The sequence below is a fragment of the Aphelocoma coerulescens genome, chromosome 6 (genome assembly GCF_041296385.1).
Source record: "Aphelocoma coerulescens isolate FSJ_1873_10779 chromosome 6, UR_Acoe_1.0, whole genome shotgun sequence".
Classification (NCBI taxonomy): Eukaryota; Metazoa; Chordata; class Aves; order Passeriformes; family Corvidae; genus Aphelocoma; species Aphelocoma coerulescens.
Genome location: NC_091020.1, coordinates 24586014 through 24606135, shown reverse-complemented (window position 1 = coordinate 24606135; position 20122 = coordinate 24586014). Strand labels below are relative to the sequence as shown.

The following is a 20122-nucleotide window of genomic DNA, read 5'->3' as shown; positions in this document are numbered from 1 at the left end:
CAGTAATTAAACAGTCTGTCACACAGCCAGAAGGAGACAGGTTTTGCCACATCCAGTTTTGCAGAGAGTGAGGTCAAGATCCCACCACAACCCATGGAACCCCCGGCTGCCTGCGTGGCCCCCCGTGCTCCCTCCTATCTGGGCAGGGACAGGGGCTTCACCTCCTCTTTGCTCCTTGGAATGGCCACCATGCCCTTAGCTTCATTAGGCTATCCCCAGTGGAAAAGATACTGCATGCTCCAACTAGATTCCTCCCAAAATTCAAACCTATGACCTGCAGCCATAGTCTTACTAGGGAAGACTCAATGTATACTCCCTCATAAAATTAAGATGCAATCCTACACTGGTCTGCCTGCTGTGAACATGTCTCTACATGCAGTGTTGTCCATATCCATATTTAACCTAATTAAGAGAATAAAACTGGGTTCAGGAAGCTGCTTTCTTCTAGGTTTCCATGAAAGCTGGATCTCAAAACCCTTCTTTATGTCAACAGCAGATAGCTGTTTCACAGACTTCATCTAGCAGGGTTGGTAACTAACTTAAAAATGGCAGATGGAAGCATTAAATATTTACTGGACTGGAGTGCATTGATTTCAGAAATTAACACTATGCAAATTACTTCTGTGTGAACAGTAATTAAACAGTCACAGTCCAGCCCAGGTTCTGAGTAAACTGCAACTCTTTTTGTAAAACATATGTATACATAAAAATACTAACACTTGTCTACTGATTTCCATCTGCACACACCAAATTGCTCTGTGATTATGAATTAAAATTAATTAAAACTTTGGAATGGTTTTCCACATAAAGTTGGAACAGTAGGAGCCCCTGTGATGGGCACTCAGGCATCACGCCAGTTAAGCTTGCAGGGAGCAGGAGTAGCTGATGCATTGCTTTAAAATACCAATGACTTTGTGACCTCGTGGTCCCAGTGCTAGTAATGCTGGGACTGAGTTTATGATAACAATGGGATTGAACTGCAGCAGGAAACCATGAGAAAAGTGCAACTGATACTGCCAGGACCCTTGCAGGCTCCACACGTGATCCAGGAGTACAGTTGTAAATATCATAAAGCTGCTGTTTGCTTCTGAGCTTACTCGTCCATGTGGGAATAGATTTGCTCAAGAGATATTGCAATTTTATTCCCTCAAGAAGAGTATTAATCTTCCACTTGTGCTATTGCATGAGCAGCAATAAGACTCACAGAGTCTTTAATAGACTCTTTTTAAAAGAAAACATGTTTTAACTCTGCTTGAAAAGTAGCTTCTTTTTCCAGAATTACAGGTCTTCCTTTCAAACACTGCCCAGTAGCCTTTGCAAGACTCCTTTCCCATTCACTGTACCTTCACACTCAGGGTATCAGAAAGGTAGCATGTCCTGCTCATTAAGGCAATAGCAGAAGCTTCATTGAAGGTAATGGTTGATGGTACATTACTGAACTGGAAGCACTGGGTACCATTCAGCAACCTTTCCTTCTTCAGCACAGACTGCTATACACTGTATTTTGCTACCAAAGCTGGGTTTATTCCATACTCTGACTCCATCACTGCTTTTTTACTTTCTCTCTTCCCCCAAAACATATGTACTTAAAAACCCACCAGAAATGAACAAACCCACCCACACAGGGATGGCGGGTGTGCAAGGCAGACTCTAAGCTCTTCTTGTGCCGAGCGAATGGCAGCAGCCCCCCACAGACTGCACTCAGCAATAAGGAGCTTATTGTCATTTTATAGGCAATGCTGGGCTTTGCTGTGGTGGTCAAGGGGGCACAGAGAGGCTGCTTTCCCCCAGCAGCTGGGGTTTGATGCTGACCCCACCACGCTGCGTTCCCACTGCAACTGTGCGCCCGGGGAACGTGGAACTGGCTCCACAGCAGCACCAGCATGCACAGCACAAACCCCAGCTGAGGCACTGGGCAGGGGAGCAGAAATCAGAGGCCACCTCTGGTTTAGCCCAGCCAGGTGAGGACAGGGTGCTGCTGAGAGGGTAGGAAAGGGGTCGTAGGTGCAGGTGAGCGGTGGCAGCCTGCACAGATGCAAATGGGCTGGCAAGGCTATGTTCATTTTGTTGTGTGCACGTGCACACAGGCTTCTTTTGTTTGCTTTGTCCCTTTGTGTCCCATTCCAAGGTGCAAATTGGGTTCATGTCCCCAGGAAATCCTAGGAGTTTGTGAGCGAGTTTGCAGAAGGAGATGAAAAGAAGGCGGCTGCCAGGAGACTTTAATGAGAGCTACTTCTACACTCATGGTACAATTAAGAGTCACATAATGAAACAGAGGCTGGTTTGTTTGTTTTTTAATGAGCTCTATTTATATTTGACTTTAACTATCCTCATTCATCTTCTCTGAATCAAACCTCCACTGCTGAAATCTTGTGCATCAGAGTTAATAAAGGACAGCTATAATCTGATTTACCGTATCATTCCAAACACAAATGTACTCACAGGAGAGGCTGATAGTTTACAGCAGCAATGTTTAAAGCGGAAGAATTGACCGTAAATTGAACATAACTTCTCAGCTGCCTTGCAGAAGGCTGAAGTAAGTCCATAGGCTTGTCTGAGGCGTTTTTTAACATGTTATTGTAACACTAAGAGGTTAAGGCTCATGTCAAAGCTAGGTTTATGCTTCACAAACTGGAAGCTGGTGGAAAGCAGGTGCCTTATCTGATAGATTTCATCTGGCTGTTAGGGATGTCTGAGTTTCAAGATGTCAGAGAGAGTGGAAAACCAGAGGAATCGCATATGAACCAACTCAAAGAACACAAGATCCTCAAGCTTTTTACCTTCAATAATGCAGAAAAGAAAAAAAACAACAAAATAAATCAAGAGAGTTTATGGTTTACTCTGAGGATTAAAACAAAAATCAGCATTATTATTCCCTTGATTTCTCCCCTTCCTTAAAATAGAGAAGCCACGGATTCCAGCATAGCCAGAAATGTGAAATGGAGGTTTTCTTCTTGGAGGAAGAAATTTTGTCCCTTTTTCCATATTTAAACAAAGAGAGCTTCATTCTAGAGGAGCAGCTGTGTAATTAAGACAATTTCAGGATGAACAGTGTGATTCAAGAGCCAAATACTATCTTAATTATATGCATTAATATTCTGCTAGGAAGATGCTTATCAAAAAAAAAAAAAAGAAAAGATAATTCATGTTATTGCACAAGAAAGGCCACTAAAAATATAAAAATAACAGAGAAGGGTGACAGTCCAAGACAGGGCAGGTCACTGCATGCTGTGAAAGCAGCTCCCAGCTGCAGAGGAAGCGCCCAACAAGCAACAGAGAACACCCCTTTCTGAGCAAGCAGAGAGTGGCCAAAAGTCAGCTGTCCTCAGAGGTGAATACTGAATGAGGGACTTCTGTGTCAAAGGGGGAGCTGGCCTGGGGCTGTACCAGCTACTTGGGAAGGATTCTTAGCTGTGGTCTGCTCTAATTTTTTGTGAAGAAAATCTAAAAGGAACATTTGCACAGAAGCAGGCAGCAAAGCGAGAGCCGGAGGTTGGGCCAGGCGGGTTAGAGAGGAGTCTCTTGGCTGGATTGGGCACTGGGATGCCATCCTGTTGTGGGGACACACTTCAGTCCTCATCTACAGACCACCCCCACTGCCAGGAGGTGGGCGAGGGGCACGTCTGGCTCTCTGTGGCTGCCTGGGGGAGCCTGGCTGGCAGATAGAGGGCAGCCAGGGCACAGGAGCAGTGCGGGTGAGGAGCTGGGGAGCAATGTCTGTCACTGCCCCAACGGGACTGAGCATCCCTTGTCAGAGCCACAGTGTGGTCCCACACTGCTCCCCCACCTCTAACCAAGGCTGCATGGCAAAACCACAGCATCAACTCATCAAGAGAGAAAAGAAGGGATTTCCTTGAGGGTTAGGAAGCCACAACTAGGTGTGGAATTCCTGATTCCCACTACGAACAAAAAAAAAAAACCCACAAAGTCTCAGAAAAGCCAGAACTGCCTTGCTTGTATTGAAACACTGATTTGAGGGAGTTTGCAATTGTACAACGGCACGAGCCCTCCGGTCTCAGGTGCACGAGGTGAGACTGGGGATTTCTGGCTCACAGCCTCACCGTCGGGCTCTGTGCTCCATCAGCCCCAGGAAGAGAGGCAGGCTCCATGTGTGAGTGGGAGATCTCCAAGGAAAACCCAGGTGCTGCAGGGAATACAAAAGGGCAGGGCAGGGAATACAAAAGCATCGCTCCTTCTGCCGAATGGGCAAGGGGCCGGCGTCGTGCAGAGGTGCTGTTCAGGATGAGACTGAGGTGCAAGGGCAGCAATGCCTGAGCTGGCTCACAGCAAGGCTGCAGTGTGGCTGCAGCAACCACGCAGGGGATGGGCAGGGCCAGTGTACCCAGCTGAGAGCCCCACAGGTGAAAAAGGACTGCACACACCTGGATGAGCTGCTGTGGTCCTACCTGTCATGGAAACTGGGTCTCAGCTGAACTCCACCCTGGGCTGTGACCAAGAGAAAGTGCTAATGTCCCAGATGTGTTCTGCATTTTATGGTGGTTTTGGGTACAAAGCGCCACCCAGCTCTCCCAGCTAGACCAAGTTAGAATCAGGTCTAAATCATCATGGATAGCTTAATGTTTGGTTTTGCAAAAACAGAGCTCAGTGAAGAGCCACAGAGACACGTGTGTTATGCAACGACAAGGAGAGGCTTTAGGTCTGTTCTTGCCCCCCCATCCCCCCCCCCACACATTTTTACTTGGAGACCCTGAAGTGCCATGAGAGGGCATGCAGAAAAAAACCTAGCCCTCCTGCCTTTTGATTCTCACCAGGAAGCATGAGCTACAACCCTTCTCTCTGCAACAGAAATAATTTTCCTATCTCAAACTGGTTTAAAACACTATGCCCTACAAATGGTTAAGGACTCCAAACGACATGTGGCAGAAATACAGTAACTTAGCTGTCCTGGGGAGAAATGCTCCATCCTGCATACAGCAGAGAGAAGGGCAGGTTGAGGGCTGAGCTACCACTTAGCAGAGTCATTTGTCCAAATTCTCATGTCCTACTAAGCCACAGACCATGGTGGTGAGGAACAGCTACTCAAATCCTCTGCTGCAGAACAATTTGGATGCAGAATCAAACTTCACCTTCACATCAGTCCCATGATCCAGTGCATGAAGCCTGTTACGCTGCACAGGGAAAGCAGCAATGTTTTGCCTTAGGACTGGAATGGCATCCTGTGGTCCAGTGACTCCAACATTTCCTTCTCAAAGCAGAAAACTCACAAGTGCCTTCCACTGGGGTCTCAGGAGCACAGCACAGGGATGGGATGGGATGAAATGGGATGGGATACATCTGTGGATGCCTACATCCACGAGATGCAGGCAGTTCAGTAAGCGGACCCCAGAAATTCCATTTTAATCTCTAAAAGCTTTAGGAAACACTTCTCTCACCCATCTTAGGAGAGCTTCACCTGCATCTTTCGACACTCCAGAGGTGGAGAGGTGTTTCAGACTTTGCCTCCTGCAGCTTGTCACACACAAGGCTAACAGCCCCAGTGCCATCCCCTGGGGAGATGGAAGGCCACCCATCTCACAAACAAACCTGGGATTGTTACTCAGCTACACAGAGGGCCAAGGTCTCATTAATCAGCATTGATATTTACAACAGAGACCATGAGATATGAGTGATACAAAGATGGATAAATTCCAAGAGGATTAGGGAGCAAAAAAAGGCTGTGGGGGATGGTTGTTTTGCTTTTTCTTATTCTGAGTTTTCCTTGTAAAAAGAGACTATTGATATTTTAATTCCTTTTTCTATTAGAATGGGGAAAATTGCAGTAGGTCTTCTGCCATGTATCTAAATTGCAAAGTGCTACACACCACTGAAATGAAAAGAGGATGCTTGGACTGGCCAGTCTCCAGTCAATGGATTCGTGTGTGGACCTGAAGGTTACAGATCAGGAGGGGTATTGCTGAAAGGGTCTGGCTTAGCTCTGGTTCAGAGGATTTCCAAAAAAATGCAAAGGTCCACCAGTTGTCTGCCTCTACCAACACAGGGTCAAGCTCATGATAAAATAAACCATCTGCTCTTTCAGACTTTCATCCCAAACCAGAGTAAACCTGTTTTGATGCTCTTGTGGACTTGGCTCCTTCCACATGTCTTTCACGTGCTCCAGTTGACATCATCAGGCATTCACATTCCTTGGATGAATTCCTCAGGCATTGACCAGTGGGATTCTGCCTTAATTCATTACTCTTTTCTATATGGCAATGCCAACAGCAGAAACAGCTGCCCTGGTTTTGAGCACTAATTAACCCTATTTCTCACTTTCATCTCTACTCTGTTGCTGATCCCTAGGAAAGGGTCTTTGGAATTCAACAGAGAAAGCCAAATCTAGTTCTGAAGAGGTAATCCACTGGCAATGACAGTGGAACAGGGCACGATCAGCAGAAGGGGAGCAGATCCTGTACTTAATCCCAGCCCAGAAGCAGATCCTCCACCACCACCTCAACATCCACATTCCTTCCAGGATGAACATGGGAGAGTCACACTCACACTGAGCTCTGGGGTCTCCTTTCTTTTTCCCTTCCCAACCTGTAGATTCAAAACTCACCAAGACACAAATGTGCCATCAGAGGGAAGAAGTGTTAACATCTGCAATCTGCATCTGCTGGAGAGGCATGAGAACACTAAATGTATGTCTGTGACAACCAGGCAGGGCAGGAACAACCACCTCCCTTTATTTAAAACCTTTACTTAAAGGTTTTTATTTAAACCAAGTCAGAAAACCCCATCACCTTCGGTGTGGTTTTCCAAAGCACAACACACAAATGCTCACAAGCTCTACAAGCCCCAGAACAGCTTTCCTCTCTCCTCTTGCCATCCTGCTAATCGTGATGTCTGGGGCTATAAAAAGGCACAGCACAAGAGCATGTCTCTCCTTCTGATCTGCTTCCGTGTTTATAACCATGGCTTATCTAATGACACTTAGGAAGTGTTACCAAGGAGACTATTTGCATCTTGCACAATGTTGCTAAAGCAACACTGCTAAATTAGATGCAGCGCTCTTAGCCTTCACCTACTGCATTTGCATTGCTATTAAAATGGAATAGTCACAGGCTTAAACTATATTTGGGTCATTCACTCATCCAAACACCTGAAAATAGTCCAATGACAGCAGCAATGGAGTTTCCCCTAAAAATCTACCACATCTAGGTCTCCATCTCTTACATGTATTTCTAGCTTGTCCCTCAATGTGACCTGCAATCAAAACAAGCCATCTTTCATGCTGCAACCTTCCTCCACAGGACATGTTTTCCCTATATGTTTGGCTTTTATTTGGATGCATCAGGAGATTTTAGCTGTCATAAATAATTACAGCATCTTAGCATTTGATGGAGCACAGCAGAAGGCAATTTGTAAGTAGCATTAATTTTTGAGGCACAAGATGGCTCAGAGGCACTGGAAATGCGACAACTTGCCTGGAGTTTATGGGTCAGCTGATCATCCTCACCCTGAGTCTTGGTTCATCTGTAAAGAGTCACCATTCAAGGGCTTCAAGATGGCCCATGGAAAAATTATACAGCTAAATAATAATTACTTGTTTTACCCTAAATAAAATGGTAAAATACTCATTAAGGAGATGATAATAAACTAGAAATAATTTAAAACTATAAATTACTAGCTATAAACAAAAACAAAGGCCAGGGGCTATTTTAGGTGATATTACAGAATAAATTAAATATAGAAGCTCAAAAGACTACTGGTAGGAGGGAGAGTGAGCAACCAAGAGGTGGGGTGGCAATGGTTTCCAAGGCAATTAACAGCTTCTCTAGAGTTTGGACATTTGTCACTATAATAAAAAACATAAAATTCAAATAGCCCCCCTGCACACAAACACATTAATGTAGAAACATGGACAACTGTCAAGAACTTTACAGGAAACATTACAATTGTGTGACAAGGTATTATATTTATTGTACATATACAATAAATATAATTTGACTGTGTTCTCCATGATTCTAAGCAATGTCACAAGCAAAGCCACTGGGCTCTTTGAGCTCCAGTATTCTGATGCAAATCTAGAGCAATGTATTACCCCCAAAGTTTTCTGTTCTGATGGTCTGAGCAGTACATTTTGGTCAACGACATGTAACAATAAAATACCGTCCCACCAACACCCAGATGGAACTCTGCATCACTATTTAATATGTTTATTCAAAAAATAACTCTTGCTTTTAACACTTTCAAATTTACAAGATAAACTCAGGCAAGGACATAAATACTTGGCACCTGTCACTGAATTCAATCAGCTCCCTGAATCAGAGCAAAAGCACCCTGTTCCAGCTCTGCTGCAGTGTGTAATATGGTTTGGGTGCCTCTTATTAATAAATCCTTGCTTTAGCCCAGAAGCACTACTAAGAAGCACACCTGGGAGCATTTTACTATATATAAACCCTCTGTTCCAACAGGAAATTTGATCTGCCTACAGAATCTAACCACAAGAAGGTAACTCCTTCCGGCTGAACAGGCTACAGCACAAGAAAGCCCATGTCCAGAGAGCAATTCACCTGCCAGCGCTTGTAATTGCTTATGCCTGGAAATTTAAGATGGAATACCAGCATCTGGACTAGTAAAGAATTTCCTAGCAGTATCAGGCTCCAGGTCAGCCTATTTCAGGATGAGGGGATGACACAAGCTCTTTCTTCCCTCCCTGCAACAGCTGTGGTGAGGTTCAGTTCCTCAAGTTTTATCATTGCTTTAGCTCCTCCATGAGAAGGTGTGATAAAGGCACAGAAGAAGATTTCTGCAGTTGGCCATGGCTGTAGAACACGTGTGCCCACCACCAAGCTCCACTGAGGTGGCTGGACATGTGCCAGCAGGGTGCTGGTGGAGAGCTTCCTCCAAGCCACGTGGTAGGGAAGACACCCTGCAGCAGGTCAGCTGTTCTGGGCTGTGAACAAACACCCAGTCTTCCTAACTCCTCTCACATAGCAAAAAGAGGATGGTTCAAGTCTCATGGGGCTCCAGCTCTACAACAGCCATACTCCCTCATGCCTCCTCCTATGGCCACATAAGAAAACTCCGCGACAGCTCAGAAAGTGATCTTCAATCCTCTGTGGAAAGGGTTGTTTGTGTCCACACACACAGGCTGCAGAAGGTCCTTTTTAGCTGCCCTGGCTCCAGGGGAGCTTTTCCCAGGACCCAGCGCTCCTCGCTGGCTTCAGATACCCCATGTGAAACAGGCCAGGGGGATCTCCAAGGAAAGGTCAGAAATGAGGATCTGCATTACCAGCAAGGCACAGAGAGGAGAGGAAAGGAACCTCCCTGCCTACCAACCAGCTCCTCCTTCTCCCATGAGAAATAAGATCAAAAGGAAAAAGAGCCTTTCTCTGTGCTAGCCGTGCCTCTGTGAAATTTTCTAAGGACTTTCTGTTGGTTTTGGATCAGGTCCTAGACCCATGTGGACGGAGCTCGGTGTGTCTGGATTATTTATTAGCAAAAGGGTTCCCTCTGCAACCAAGCATGTAGAACACCTTATTAAAGCATGCTCTGCTCTGTATCTGACCCGATGAAGTCAGCATGAAGAAGTTCTCAGCACTCCCTCAGAAATGCTGCTAGACTGCAAATTGTCATTACTTCCCTCATGTCAGTTCCTCCATGGCCTTATCTAAACTATGTCATAAATCTTCTGGGTTTTCTCTGAACTCTCCTCCTCCTAGTGACATTCTGTACTTCTGAATAATGCTGTCTCCATATGAATTACAAGGGACACAGTAATAATGCTCCAGCAGGAGCAAGGGAAGCAGTGGGAAAACAGCTAAAAGCTACACTGAACTGTTTTCTTACTTGTAATCTTCTGTCATATGAGGAGCTGGAAGATTAGATAACGAGACTATTTATAGCAGCATTGCTGGATGTGTATCACAAAACCTTTATTGTAAGACCACGGCAAGTATAAAATTTTAATTTTGCCTGCTACTTCCCCGTGTCACAGCTTCGTTTGCAGCAAAGCATTTTTTCTTTTGCAGTGGGGTTATTAATAATGGATGTAGCATTAACACTGCCAAATTGGGAGTTCACCCTCAGTCACTGTTCCCACCCATCAATCTGTAATTTCTCCTCCTGGGCTTCACGTTGGACCGACAACAGGAGACTGACAGTGTCTGCTCAGCCATCAAACACACTTTGTGTGGGCAGGAGCAACCAGAGCTCACTGCATTCACTGCTACAGGTCCCACCAGCACGACTTTTCTGCTTGAAACCTTAAGCTACCTTTAACCTCTCTGCTAAGCCCTCCAGTACACAACCTGTAGGGCCTGAGGACAACTATCCAGAGTAAATGCACAGAGCACCAGATGATCTCCACCCAGCAGATGGTAAGAACTTTCTTCCACAACTAATGCAAGGAAGATTTCAAGCAGAGGAGCAAAACTCTCAGCTGTCAGTGCTTATCTCTTAGCATCTCAACTCTAAACCTTATTTTTAAAAAAGTATTCATGGTTTTAATTAGGGGGAACTTTTTGCACCTTTATTTTATCTCATGCTTGCTAAGGATGTGACTGTTGAGGGGTCATACCATTAAAAAAGAAACACTGAATGAAATACAGAAATGGGAGTAGGAATGCAGAAATCCGGTACTAACATCAGAGGTAACCCAGGTTCTTCATTATGCTTTTACTGCATTTTTTAATAAAGAAAGTACATTTCAACTACTTCTCCTCTTTCTGTATTTGATGAACATAATCAATTAGTGAGGAACATTTTCTCTTTTCCATTTTCTGTCACATCTATTGAAGTGACTCACTCACTCACGTAAGACACATATTCTGTTTGCAACATTTACAGTTATTTGTGTCCTGTCTTCTATGACTCAATATTTCTATGGGAAACCATCGCTTCCCTTCCTGCCTAGTAAATACTTGTTAAGTATAAAAAATAGGCATTCATCACAGACATCACATCACATGATCTTGCAAGATAGATAGATATTTAGAAACACAATGGCACCAGTTACCCAAATCAAAGAAATCATGAGTAATACCAATAAAATTAATGCTATATTAAAGAGATACCACCTAAGGAGGAGATTTGAACTAACCTTCTGATGAAAATATGGAACCTGGATGGTAAATAAGTTCTGTGTCTATATCTGCTTGCCTTATCTGTCCTTTGTCTCTTCAGAAGGCTCCAGGCTCTCTCTTTGCTAACCCACTTCTAGTTATTGACAGTGGCAGCAGTTAGTTACACAGCACCCCAGTCACTGCTTCCCGAGCCCTGGTGCTAGACATAGGAACTGTTGTGGTCATACCATAAAAATTATGACATTAAGTCAATCAGGAATCCCTGCCTACACCCATGCAGGAACATCTGGAAGTGTCAGTGTTATCAGTGTGAAACTCAAAACACTGAATACAAAGGAACAATAGAGGAGGGAGACTCCACAAGCAATGTCTGTACTTTAGAATTAATTTTTATTAAAATGTTATTATTGGTTTTTTTTAAAAAAAAAGCTTACATGAAGTGGGGTTTTTGAAACTAAAAAACCTTCCATGGCATTTTATCTCTGAGGCTGGAAAAGAACTATTAATATTTACTTTTCAAAATTTTGCATGAAACAGTTTAACCTGACAGTTTTCTGAGAGCTGAGATTCCTTCTCTATGCCTCAGCAAAATGTTGAACTGAGGTGGACTAATGGAGGATTGTATAAACATAAGACCATCATGGCATCCTCTGCCCTATAATTTTAAAACAAAATCCTATTTTAATCCTATACTTGAAAGGCCAAATAACCAACAGTGTAAACATGACCTAGCACCATCTCGAGCTCCCCATGAACAAATGGAGATGAAAACCTATCCCCACCTCAATTTTAGCCACAGTTTTGCATCAACCCAGATCTTAGTATGGGTTAAGTATCCAAGTGTCTGCCCTCCTCTCCAGCCACTCAGCTTAGCAATACCCTGGTTAGCCAGGCTAAAAGGTAGCCCAGACTCATGGATACCTCACACTCACAGCAGAAGCTTTAACCACTGTTAGACCCCAACTTTCAGTTAAAATTCAGCTCTCATCCCCAAAACTACTTTGGTATTTGTGGCACAAGAGTGAGCACCTGCACGGTGCTGTGATTAAAGTGAGAAACTACTTTGAGATTTGGCAGTTCACAGCACAGCACTGAGCACCTGCACACTGCTGTGATTAAGGTTAATCTTAGATCAACCATGTCTAGATGGAGACAATCCTGACATGCGAGTGTTGTGGATCCCACTCCTTGAGACAGCTCAGAGTTGGATTACTCAGATGTCCTAAAATTTCAAGGCAGACCAAGTCAGAGCATGTGTGGATCCCCAGCTTGAAATAAGTAGCCACCATGAAGGTACACACTGTAAGTAAAACAACATGTACTTACGTACTTGCCACAGGCAACAATTTCAGCCATGCAGAAGTAGCTGGTTCCTGCAATTATCCTAGCAGCAGTAGGTAAGAACAGCTGCCAAATCAGAAATCTTGCAAGCCCCTGTATTAGAAATCTTCCCAGATACGGGAATGTCCCTAAAACCTGCTATTGCAACAGTCTAGGAAACCAAAGGAAGCGGGAGCTACTTAGGCTTCTGCCATTGGGAGGTCACTGTAAGCAGAGAGAACCTGCTTTCTCTTACTCAAAAAGAGCCCACAAATGGAAAAGCAACTATATTTGTCAAAATCACAGTGTGCAGGAGACACAGTCACACCCAAGAAAGGTACAGGGACCCAGTTACAATCTCTTCCACCTCGTAAATAAAGCCTGGATGCTCTGTGTGTGACTTGACACTGACATGGCAATGAACCACTCTGTAAACAACTGGGCAGGGATACTCATGATAAAGAGGACGGATCCAGCCAGAGACCAGCCAATACCAGAGCAGGCTCTACCCCTCCATCTACCAGTGCAATGTCTGAACAACCCAGCTGCACTTTTCATTGAAGTTTTAAGTTCTCATTTCAGCACTGTCCTTATCAGCTAAACACAGGTAGCCTTAGGAAGACACTCTTTGGAAGTCAAAATGAGAAGGGGAAATGTGTGGTCTTTGTCTGTCACAAACTTCAAAGGATTCTTCTTTCATGACTTCCTCCAATCTCCCTTAAAATTGAACCCATTTTAGCATCCATAGCATCCATCAATAATGAGCTCTACTGAGCAACTACCTACTGCAGATGGCTACAGTCACATTTTGTTCATTTGATATCCTCCTAATTCTTGTACTGAAAGAGACAGTGAAGAGTTGAGCTCTGCCTCTTCTTTATTTGCCAGTCATTTCCATCATAGTTGTCCCTTTTTCCAGAGACAAGAGTCCTAGATTATTCAATCATTCCTTATATGAAATTAATCCACACTTATGACCATCCTTGTTGCCTCTGAATCTTTTCCAGTTTTTCTGTATCTTTCCTGAGATCTTGGAAGGGGAAGAACCAGAACTACACATAGTATACACATTTACACAGCAATCTATTAATGATGCCTATTTTTCCTCTCTTTGGCTTCCCTTATAATTTCTAGTATTTAATTTGCTTTTTTAAATTACTACTGAGCCTGGCACTAATATTTTTAGCTCAATCATCCAACTGATGTCTTGGTTCCTACCGGTTTTCAAAAGTAGCCTTTCTTGCATTTGAGAAATGGAGAATCACCCATGGGCAAGAAACCACATGATTTCCTGGGAAATTTGTGAAAACCTGCAGCAGTACCTGCTCCACCAACAGGCTTCATCACCTTATGAAAAAGACAATGGGAAAGGAAAAGTAAGATCAATAAATTGCTGTGTTTGGAACACTGAGCAATTTTAGGCAGTTTAAATGCAATAAATCAAAGTTCAGTAGCTTGGGAAAAAATCTAGTGCTTGGGAGAAGGTCATATAAACCTGAGAGCCTCAGGCAGGAAAAACTTTATACCTACAACCCAGACACACTGACAGGTCAGAGGGAGACAAGCATACCCAGGACAGAGTAAAAGCATAAGGGCAGGAAGCAGGAGGCATCCTTCCAAGCCTTGAATGATGAAACTTCTGACCCTGTAAGGCTGGAAGAAAATAAAATAATGCTTCAAAGAAGAACCAATTATGACAGTGATGGGAGCTGAGGTTATCTCACAGTATCACTGTTGGTATCCCCCCAGTGCACTGCTTGTGATGCCTAAAAATGCTTGTAATGCACCCCAATTTCTAAGCCCTATGACCATCTGTTGCTGATAACCTTTTACTCCCCCCTTAGTTTCATCTGGTGAGTGCACAAAATGGAGCTGGCAGCAGGACAGTCTTTCAACAACATACAATTATTGAAATGCCTGCACCAGCCAGATTACTATCTATCTTCCACGTGTATTTCAGAAGCTCATAAATCATCAGTGAAATGGGAGAAAAGTCTGACATGTTTATGTGTCAGTGGGATATAATGTTTGGAACAGCAACTGCAAAAATGCAGGCAACGACTGTGTAATCCTCACTGGTACCCTCCTTGGGCCAGGGAAAGCAGGAGAGCCTCTGCCTTCTTGGTCAAGTGCTGCACAACAGGCTGCCAATCTGGGGGCTGCAGCCAGAGAGGTGGTAACACCTTCCAGCAAACCACTGCTGACTCTGCAGGTGTCCCAGCAAAAGAACAGACTAAGAACTGTTCTGTTGAGGTGCCAGTCTGCTTCATGTGATACTCTGAAGGTACAAACCCCAAATCATCCTACAGACATCACCCAGACCCATGAGTAAAAGCTATCTGGATGAATGAGCAATAAGTACAGGCAACCATGGGAGCACCCAGCACAACATGACTAAGATCTTGATGGGAGCCTCCGGATGCCACTGTTATACAAATAAAAAAGAATAACCCATGAGTAATCAGCCACTGCTGAAAAGAGGATCCCTGGCAGCTGGGGCTGTTTCTGTAATACTGCGCATGCGTTCTTTTGCATAAATATCATAGGTGCATTGACCTAGGAGAAAATCAACAGGAAGAAGTCCTGCTTGCTGCCATTTACCATGGAAATCTACCTTTCAAGGCAACAGGGGGCTCAGGAAGGAGCACCAAACCTGAGTAGGAGGCTGGAGGAGAGGACTTAAGAGAGAAGACAGTAATACTTCTTAGCTTTTACAATGGAATATTGATCTGCTGTCTACAGCAATGGCTAAGCCTTCTTGAAGCTGAGGACACAGAGACAAGTAAGGATAAAGAGCTGCATCTCCATGGAGCACAGGAGATGGCATAGAAGTCCTGTGTCTCACTTCTAACCCAAGGACTACAAAAACTTCATTTCTAGCATCCTAGACCAGCACATCTGGGAACTACACCACAGCCCAAACAGGGCACACAGCCCACACATCTCAGTAGGAAGAGTTAAACACTTCCAGCAAGGTTGAGCAGTACCTAACGAAGGAATGCAAAAGCTAGAGGTTGGAAAGATGTAACATTAGGCAAGGAGGGGAAGTTAATGAGCTACAACAGGACTAGAAAAAATAGTTAAGAGAGGAAATTGAATAGACTATCTTGGAAGAACCTTGGGGGCAAGGAGACAGGTTGAACTGAAGATGCATCTCTCGAGAAATAATAGAAGTCTCCTTGGTTGGAACAGTTCAAGCCAGACTGCCCCAACACAAATAAATAAATAGTACACAGAGCCACTGATGAGAAGGCTGATCTTTTTCATCTCAGAACTCAGGTGATCAAATACAGCTGGAGTTTTCCCACTTGGCTCCCCTCCAAACAGCCATACACACCTTGTTTGATAGTTATCACAAACCATATTTCAGAGAGGGTGGACAGCAAAAATTTCCTGGAGTTTATCTGGCTGCATCCTTAAGGAGATTGTTACCAGATAATCATAATCTTTTGCTCAGCATTATGAAAGTACACAAAGGATCACCTTCTGTCACCCCTGACAAACTACATCTGGGTTATGGGAAGGGAAATACTCACAGGAATTCTGAAAATAATCTCACCTCAACCTCCCCATCATGATATCACCAAATGAAAACCTCCTTCCATCACTGGCCAGGACCTCAAGGTTAACAGCCATATCAGGACCACGGCATCAGATCACCTGCAGTCCTGGAGGAGTTCAGTTTTCACTGTCTCCAAAACAGCCAAAGCCTATAAGCACAACTATGGCACCAAAATCTGGATTCATAATCCAGATATGACACACTGGTTTGGAATAGGTAATTCCAAAGTGCTCAAGTCTAGTGGCTCCTAGAGAACAGTTATGTGAAGTGCTTTTATAAAGGGCTGGACATAACCGATTTTAAAGTATTACCTTACCCAAAAGCAAGTCTAAAATCATCAGCCAGGGGTTCCAGCTTTACTGTTGCAGGTACCTTCATAAAGACCTGCCTATTGCAGTTACCTGGTTTTAAAACTGCAGCCAAAGCCTGAGAATCAAGTCGGGTTCTTTCCTCCTCTTGCACGACCATCTAAAGCAAAGCAAATATTCTGCCAGCCATGTCAGTCTTCATGAGATTTCTGTGTTATGCCTTCAACACCACCAAAAGTATCACATGGTCTTCAGAAGATTTATGTAACTAAAGGTGACCATTTTTAGCAGGACTAACACAAAGGTGAAAAAATTTTCAGCACAAGTGGGCAACAGCTCTACCATGCGCAGAGGTCTTACTTCTTACTTAGCAGAGATGAACTCGTAAGGTACAGGGACAGAATTCAAAGTCCACAGACCACCTTGGGAAACAATGCAATCATAGCTTCTTCTTAAGCAAGAATGAGCCCTAATCACCCCCAGCACCAGGTCAGGAAGAGGTTATCACAGAGTAAGAAAGTATTAGATGGTGACCAACTTGTAAAAGTTCAGTATCCCTAACACTAAGCCAGACACTGAAGGAAGAACAACTGGGGACCTTCAACTAAAATACACTTTACAAAATGTTAAATGGCAGATATGTAACAAAACTGTGTGACATTCATACTTTCACTGCTATGCCTTGAGTCCATTTTACAGAAACCTGTCAAATGCAATCAGATTTGTTTATTCTGCATTTAAATGTAAGACCTGAGGCAGTATGGTTTCAAAAAAGACAGAAAAGGCACATATTGTCCCTGGCAGTTGCCTAGTTTTTACAACAATGCCTTGTTCATTCTTTATTCCAAATAAAAATTATTTTAATGCTCTGTTACATTACAATCTTCAGAATATTTCTGCTTGCTGCCTCAGCACAGGTAGAAATGTAATTAAAATGGAAATTAAATGAAGAAATATAGAAACAAAGTGCCATTAACACACAATTCACCACTCCCCCACCCCCCACAAAATCAGGTGATTCATACAGAGCATCCTCCAAATCTCACATAAGCCAGTGTTAATGGATTAAGTGGCAGTGTCCCTTCTGGCTTCAGCTTATAAATTCTTCTCTGCTTAAGGTTTCTCCAGAAAGACTTCCAGCTGACAGCATGATTCTTAAAGAGACAAATCCTCCCCAGCAGTTTACAATTCCATACCAACAACTACAGCATTGCGTGTGCCTTCATGTTTGTACTGATAGAGGATGATGGTTCACTGTTTAGGATTCAGCATCCTCCTCCTTTCAAGCCTAATTTGAAGCACAGCCATTGCTTGGGCTGAGTTTCTCACTGACTTTGTCCACGACAGAGTGATGAGCATTCCTAACATCTCCTTGCATGACCATTGAAACAGCCATGATAAAACCACCCTCAGTTCATACAACTGATCCAAATAAGCCAAATACAGATGAAGGGAGCAGAGAGATTCAACAGAAGAATAATGCAAGTATCAGAAAATCCTTCAGTAAAACAACCAGCTGCCCAGCTCATCATTAACCATTTCTACTCCTCTAGCCCATGCCAAAGAACTATCCAAAAGCCTGCAAAAATGAGGGTGAACAGCAGCATCCCTATTTTCCACGCTGGTGGCTGCAAATTCTGCAACACAGAGAGGAAGCTGCAACAAGTTATAATCTGAAATGGCTGTTGGAGCAGCTACCTTCCCTCATTCCCTGCTTACAGAGAGACGTTTGACATCCTCTAGCCCCATCATCCACAGCCTTTGGCTGTGAAAATGACCTTAGAGAAGAGGCACTCAGGTAGTGCTGAACACACACAGTGTGTGCCCAAGAAAATTGCTTTCATCAACGATGGGCTATTTTCTGCTACCACCCTCCCAACTTACAGCAAAAAGGGATAAAAAAGAGCAGAGATAGAGGAGACCTTTGGCAGGCTCTCCTGTCCACATTACAGAAGTCACCCCCATCCCATTTGGTCCCAACAGGTCGCCAGGAGTTCGGACAAGGAGTGGTACCCCTAGGAGGAACAGAATAGCCATATAAGCTGCACAAGGAACCCCAAATACTCCCTTGCCCTCCTCCAAACAGGACTGACAGTTCTATGCACACACATTCATGGAGCACTCAGAAGAGACACCAAAGCAAAGCCTTCATTCACCAATAAGCACTCGGGGACTCTTGGGTGGTCTTACTCCCCCGAATTGTTGTCCTTTGCTTTCCTAGGGTACCTCTCCCCGGAAAGATCCGTGCGCTCATCAGCCACCCCTGGGGCACTGCCGGGGAAGAAGTGACAGTGCAGGGCAGGGGGGCTCACCCCGCGAGAGGGCTCGGGGCGGCAGGCATGGAGCCATCCTACCCCGGGGAGCCCAGCCAGTCCCACGGTGTCCGGGATGCCCGCCCGGCCTGGGGTACTCAGGGTGCTCTGTGTACCTAGGGATCTAATCCCAAACTAGGGTCCCTGCGGCACCCAGGATTTGTGTCCTGCCTGGGTTCCCATCTCATCCCGGGGCGCCCAGACACCCATCCCGCTCCGGGCTGCATCGGTGCTTCAGGTGCCCCGGGACACCGCGCGTGCCCGTCCTGACGGAGATGCTCAGGGTGCTGGGAATGCCGGGGGCGCTCAGGGTGCCGGGGGTGCCGACCGAGCCCGTACCTTTGAGGCGGTGGTGGCGAGCGCGGTGCAGGCGGCCCTGGCCGCCGCGGGGCAGCGCGGGGATGCTGGAGAAGCGGCTCCCCATGGCGGCATCCGAGCCGGGCCGGGCCGGGCGGCGCCGCGCAAGGTCTCCGTCCCCGGGGGCTGTGGCGGCGAGGGCGGAGGGCAGCGCCGGCTCCGAGGGCGCCGAGAGCCGCGGTCCCGCCCGCCGGGCCCCCCGCCCCGCTCGGCTCCCCCGCCCCGCTCGGCTCCGCGGCCGCTCGGCTCGGCGGGGCGGGGCGGGGCGGCGGCACCGCGGCCCCCCCGCCGCGCCCGTCGCCATGGAGACACAGCTGTTCCGCCGGGGGGCCGCGCCGCCCCGCCCAGATGAGCCACCGCTGGCGCGACAGGTGGGGACACGCGGAGCCTGTCCCGACCCCCGCCCCCAGCACAAGGATGCCCAGGACCACAAACCCCGAGGGGCAGATGCAGGGTCAGGGACATTATTCCCTTCCATTGCCACCCCGGGACCTCCCTCACACCTGCTGGCCCTACATTTGCTTCCCCAGCCTCCTCCTTCCAGAGGGGAAATCTGTGGCCAACCCCGGAATCCAGGACCTGCAAAGAAGCTGCATCATGCATGGACACTCACCCAAGCAGACCTGCTGTGGTGGGATGCAACTGTCCTAAAGCAATTAGGATTCTCATGGATACAAACATGTCAGAGCCGCACTCGAGAAGGCGAAGATGGGCGAGCAGCTTCTTGCACAGTCCTAGAGCAAGTGGACAAGCAGGCAGCTAGTCAGAGGGGTGAGTAGGTGTCTTAGTGGTCCCTGGCCTTCCCAGTAAGTTGTGTGGGTGCCTGCAGCCACCACTTTACTCAGCCCAGTGGCTCAAAGCAGTGACAGTTCCAGTCAAGCTCAGGGGGGGTAGGGTAGAAATGGGGCAAAGGGAATCACTTCACTGGCAGATCTCCTGTGAAGGATCAGGAGTTCATACTGGTGAAGTGCCAGCATGGGGCACTGCCTGAACGTGTGGCCTCTGAAAGCTGCTGCAATACAAACACATCCCATGTGAGCTGGGACTGCCCTGTGTGGCTGCAGCCCGCTGAGCAGAGATGAGCCTCTGCACAGCTCCATATCCCAGAGCACCAGCGCCACAGACACAAATTATTCCTACATGCCGAGGACATGCCCACAGGGCTCATTTGCTTGCCCTAAGAGAGAAAGTCCTGCGTTAATACCACACCTGTCCACTACCAGATGTGTGGGTCCT

At 45.8% G+C, this 20122-nt stretch overlaps 1 protein-coding gene across 1 annotated transcript in view; it reads right to left on the bottom strand.

The window, feature by feature from the left end:
- NEURL1 (neuralized E3 ubiquitin protein ligase 1) overlaps positions 1-18995 on the bottom strand; it is a 145147-nt gene extending 126152 nt beyond the window's left edge. The window contains exon 1 of the mRNA XM_069019950.1: positions 18869-18995. Coding sequence (XP_068876051.1) covers positions 18869-18953 — 85 coding nt within the window. The 5' untranslated portion in view covers positions 18954-18995. The remainder of the gene's footprint in view (positions 1-18868) is intronic.
- Between the last annotated feature and the right edge of the window lie 1127 nt (positions 18996-20122).